A 5,209-nucleotide genomic window follows, 5' to 3' on the forward strand; every position below is an offset into this window, starting at 1 on the left:
GTCTTGTTTTGGTACTCTAAGTTATGTTTTTGGTGGTCCTAATTTTAAAATTTACTCTATTTACTCTTCTAAGTCAGGTGAAAATATAATTAATTATCTAATCAAGGACACTTTGAGAGTGAAAATGAGGGCTATGAACAACTTCTCCAAGGCAACAGATGTAAACTGGTCCCATCTTTGCAAACCAGGATGTATAACCATCTTATCCGTAGGGTATGAATCAAAATTGAGATTAAAGGAAATTAAAATAGCATTTAAAGACAAAATATTAGGACACCACCTGTAGCACCATATGCCAGTTTAGACCAAAAAAATGTTTGACCAAAATTAGAAAGCATGTGGTCTCCACAGCTTGCTCATCATCGAGTATAGCATAATCCCATGTACATGGCAAGGCTGCTTCTCTTTTTTGGCTTTTATACTTTCAGGGGGAAAAAAAAAAACCCTAAAAATATTGCACAAAGTATCTGGATGCTTACATTCTTAATCAGATGAATTTTGTGGGGGGGAAAACAATCCATTTGTCCTTAACAGAGTTACACCTTGGATTCCAAAAATGGAGCTCTACATTACATTCTAAGGGCTCATCAAACTGAGAAAAGGCATATTCGCAGTGAGGGGGACTGTTCCCCTCAAACTCCCCGAGAGGCATGACAGCAACCACTTCCCCACTCTACATAATGAACCATCTGCTCCGTGAATTTCTCTGAACGAGCTTTTAAACCAAGATTGAGATCTGATTTTCCCTTTTCTATGTCCCTTTCTCTTTTCAGATTGACTCCCCCAGAGCCATTGTAACCTCAGTATTCAGAGGCAGTCTCCTTCCTCAATTAACAGGGACATCCTAAAGTGCCAATAACTTGGAGGAGTTTTAACGAAATGATGTCAGTGCTGACACTCAACTAGGTGGATTGTATTTTTTTAAAACCTCCCATAGCCCACAGCCAGGACAAGGACTTCTAACCGAGGTCTTTAGTGATTGGTTCTTAACTTCTCAATGTGAGGATCTTTGTTTCTCTTTGAAGCTCAAGATCCTTTTCTGCTGAGATCTTTACACTGGGTGATTTCCTTTGTCTAGCCCATTCCAATTATGGAGTGATTTATCTCTCTCCACTTTTCAAGTTACTTCTAGAATTGCTCTACAACTTTAAAAAAAAAAAGGCCTGATACTTCTTTTGAATGAAACATTATGGAATCAAAATTCTAAAAGGTACTTGCAAAGCATCTACTGTTTGGAATATCCATACCTCATAATAGTACTTACTATAAAATAATAATTTTGCTCAAGGTAGCCACCAAATAGCTTTTAATTTGTAGAAAATTCATGCTATTAGCTGTTAGGTTACAAGGTTTTATTTTAAACCTTCAATAATACAAACAGCTAGGATATATAGTTGAGTTGAAAAAGCAGTATGAGCCTTATTTTATATTACATGATACTTATTTCATAGACTACCTATCACATCCATAATCGTTTTAAAAAGTCTGAAATGATACACATCAAATTATTTTCCAGTGGTTATTTCTAGTGAGGAGTAGGTAGAGTACGGGAATAATAATGACAGAAATTTTTTATGTCACATATGTTTGTGTCTGAATTTTTTTTTAAAGCATTCTGGACTATATTTTTACTACTATTTTAAAAACCAATATAAAATGTAGGCTGTATAGAAAATCTAATGCTCATTCGTTTTTATCCATAGCTACACTGTTAGTTTTACAGAGCACAGTCTTATAGCCCTTTGGTTGTCTTTCTGAGAGAGTAATATTATATGGACATGAAATGTTGGACTGTGAACAAAAATGAATTAAAATAAAGTCTTTATCATCTGTGATCTGTACTACAGGGTATTTATTTAGACCAGGGCTTGCAAATCAGTGGCCTACAGTTACAGTTACAGTTCTTACCATTCATATCTTTATTATAAAAAATTTGGAAGCTTTGTCAACATCAGACTCTTTTCCTACCCATAAACAGTCAGCTGGACCTCAGTAGTGCCCTGCGCTTGGTTCTACGACTCTACAACACAGCTATGGCATTGCACTACCCACTTCGTTCCTTTACTTCACCCCTTGCTTCTCTTTACAAGAGTCTGCTATCCCTGAGCTGTTAAAAATAAATGAGTACTGCTCAGCAAAATCAATTGACATAATCCAAAAGGAGCCGGGGTCTTAAAAATGGTTATTAGTTTATATACCAAAAAACTATCCCTATTCTGTAAAGACTTCTTAGGCTCCCTAGCCCATATGGGTCCAACAGCAAGTCTAAGAGAGTGCCATAAAAGCTTTTACTTACTTTTACTTATGTGCTATTTTTTATTCCTTTTAAACTTTATACATCTTAGATCCACGTAAAATTGGATGTCATTCCCCATAATGAAGATAGCAATTTATTATCTACATACAAACAGCCCCCACCCCAACAAACACGTGTCACCTATGACAAATGCTGGGGGAAAAAATTCATTGACTTTACTGAAATATGTAAGTCTAAACAAGGTTAGGCTGGTAGAGGTTGCCATGGTCACCTAATGAGAATTACCCTGAAAGCAAGAGACTCCCAATCTGCAAACTGTCAGGTTGTAGGATGGGGACCTCAGGTGTCTTACCTGTAATACAACTAGATTGATTCAAAAAGTTATTTCCCAACTTGGGGTCCCAGGTCCCTTGGCATCTGTGAGCCCTTTTCAGCATTTCAGTAGCTAACTAGAAAGGGTATGTTTATGTACGATCTGGATGAAAATGTTCCATTTGGTTGTTTCCTTGTGAAAATTTATCTATTTACTCTATTAGTGCACTATCTCAAGTTGGGGGGTGGGGGGGCAGTGAGATATGCCTGAATGTCAAAATCGGGAAACCGAACAAGCTAAGCTATACAAAACCATCAACTGGCAGCAACACTTTCAATAACCCAGGAGCCTGGGAGAAAATAATACAGAGGGGAAGTCCGTGGGGCTAAAGAGTTTGGGTATGTTGGATCTAGGCAGTCCTGGAAGTCCACCCGCTCTTCTAACTTGGAACTGCTCTTCATCAGCTCCAGCTAAATTACTCCCGTTAGGAATGTTTCCCTCCGGCCACACCAATAGCGATAGTGATGTTCTAGGACTTACTCTGGTCTGTTGCACTCTCGTATGGCTGTTTTGATGCCTCCTCCACATGTTCTTGAGCAGGTTCCAAAGTGACTCCAACTTCCCCAGGATCCATCAGTCACGGGGACCTCCATTTCTTTGGGAACACAAAATCCAAACTTGCAGTGCTGTATTTGATAAGGGGAACAGTGAGGGAGAGCTTGGCGCTGCGAGTCATCGTAGCACCGGCCGTCCTTTCGCATATACCACACTTTGATTTTTTTCCATGTGCTGCTTTGAAATGCTGCAAATTCATCAACTACACGAATCACGGAAACTGCAGGGATTTTAATTTTGTACTTATTGATTTTAGGCTGTGTCTTCATTTATAGCTTGCTTGAATTAAACTGGCCAGTGAGTGACTTGCTCCAGGCTGACACGGTAACTCCTACGGCCACCTGCAAACTGCTCAGTTAGTCTACTGGGAGAAGCCAGGAGTGGAAACGGAAGGATTGGTTATGGCACGGCCAAAATGAGTTACAGGATTTGCATAGTGCATCTCCATTAGCAAGGCCTAGAGACGTTACCAGGTACCATGAATGGTATAATAGGCTTCATTGCTCCCCATGGATCTGAAAACCCAATTTTAATTATATAGGAGATGAAAAAAAAAAAAAACCTAATTACATGATTCCTATATTCCCATAAACTCACTCCGAGAAAGCACTCAGGATGAGACTAAAGCAAAATGGACACATGACAGACAGTCCTAAACTTTATTACTTTTTTGTTACTAATGGTTTCAGATTCTCCAGCCTGGAGCAGGAAGAAGGCCATGATGTTTTAAAAAAAAAATAGTAAAACAAAATAAAACTCCTCAGCAGGACAAGGGACTGGAGAAGCCTCTTCCAACCCTCTGCCATTGTTGGGGTGTGAAACCCTGACACAAAGCCGAGGTCACTGAGCGCTGGACAAAGGAACAGTGGCGGCAGTGGCCGCAGGAGGGTGACGCCCCGCGGCTCACTCAGATCTCTGAAGCGGAGCTGGTGGCGGTGGTCGTGATTTATCCCCAGGGAGGACCCAGGCGCGCAGGGGAGCAGCAGAAGGCCTGGGAGGCCAGCGGCAAGGCGGTGTGCAGGCAGAGAGGAGAAGCAAGAGGCAGGTGAAGGTCTCAGTCGGGACAGCCGGCCTCACCCCCACAAAAGGTTTGGGGAACATTATTTACACAGTGCAATTAAGCTTTCTCTAGTCTGCCCGCCTCCTCCCTGGTAATTATCCTCTTACAGTATCTGAGGACTCGGCCTTTTCCCTGGGCAGTTTGGCTGAGGCTTAAAAGGTTCCACATCTGAACCCTGGGCAACTCAGTACTCCAGAAATGTGGCCCGAGCCAGCGCTGATCACATCGCTCTCCGTAAATCACTTCACAGTTGTCTTCTGTGAACATTTTTTAGAATAGATGCATATAAAAATAAATGAACAGAGAGGCAGCTTGGCCTGGAGTATCACTAATCAATAGAAACGGAACATGAGCCCCAGATAGAATTTCAGAATTTCTAGAAATCACACAAAAGAGTAAAAAATTTTTTTAAAGATGCTTAACATCATATGTCTTGAGGGAGTTGCAAATTAAAACAACAATGAGATATCATTATGCACCTATTAGAATGGCCAAAATTCAAAACACGACACCACCAAAGGCCAGTGAGGGTATGGAGTAACAAGAAAAACCATCCATTGCTGGTGGGAATGCAAAATGGTATAGCCACTTTAGAAGACAATTTGGCAGTTTCTTACAAATTAAACATACTCTAATCATACGATCGGGCAATCCCATTCCTTGGTATGTATTGAAAGGAGCTGAAAATTTACATTCACACAAAAACCTGCACACATGTGTTTATAGCAGCTTTATTCATAACTGTCAAAACTTGAAAGCTACCAAGATGCCCTTCCGTAAGTGAATGGATAAACATACTACGGTACATCCTGACAATGGAGTATTATTCGGTGCTAAAAAGCGATGACCCATGAAAAGACGTGGAATAATCTTACGCACATGTGACTAAGCGAAAGAGCCGATCTGAAAAGGCTACAAACTATATGATTCCAACACTATGGCATTCTTGAAAAGGCAAAACCAC

General features: G+C 40.5%; 1 protein-coding gene across 1 annotated transcript in view; it reads right to left on the reverse strand.

Moving 5' to 3' along the window:
- The window catches only part of ADAMTS9 (ADAM metallopeptidase with thrombospondin type 1 motif, 9), a 189,036-nt gene that overhangs the window by 110,096 nt on the left and 73,731 nt on the right, over window positions 1–5,209 (reverse strand). The window contains exon 12 of the mRNA XM_012639039.1: window positions 3,111–3,256. Within this exon, the coding sequence (XP_012494493.1) occupies window positions 3,111–3,256 (146 nt within the window). The remainder of the gene's footprint in view (window positions 1–3,110; window positions 3,257–5,209) is intronic.

This window comes from Propithecus coquereli, unplaced genomic scaffold, assembly GCF_000956105.1.
Source record: "Propithecus coquereli isolate 6110/MARCELLA unplaced genomic scaffold, Pcoq_1.0 Scaffold1, whole genome shotgun sequence".
NCBI lineage: Eukaryota > Metazoa > Chordata > Mammalia > Primates > Indriidae > Propithecus > Propithecus coquereli.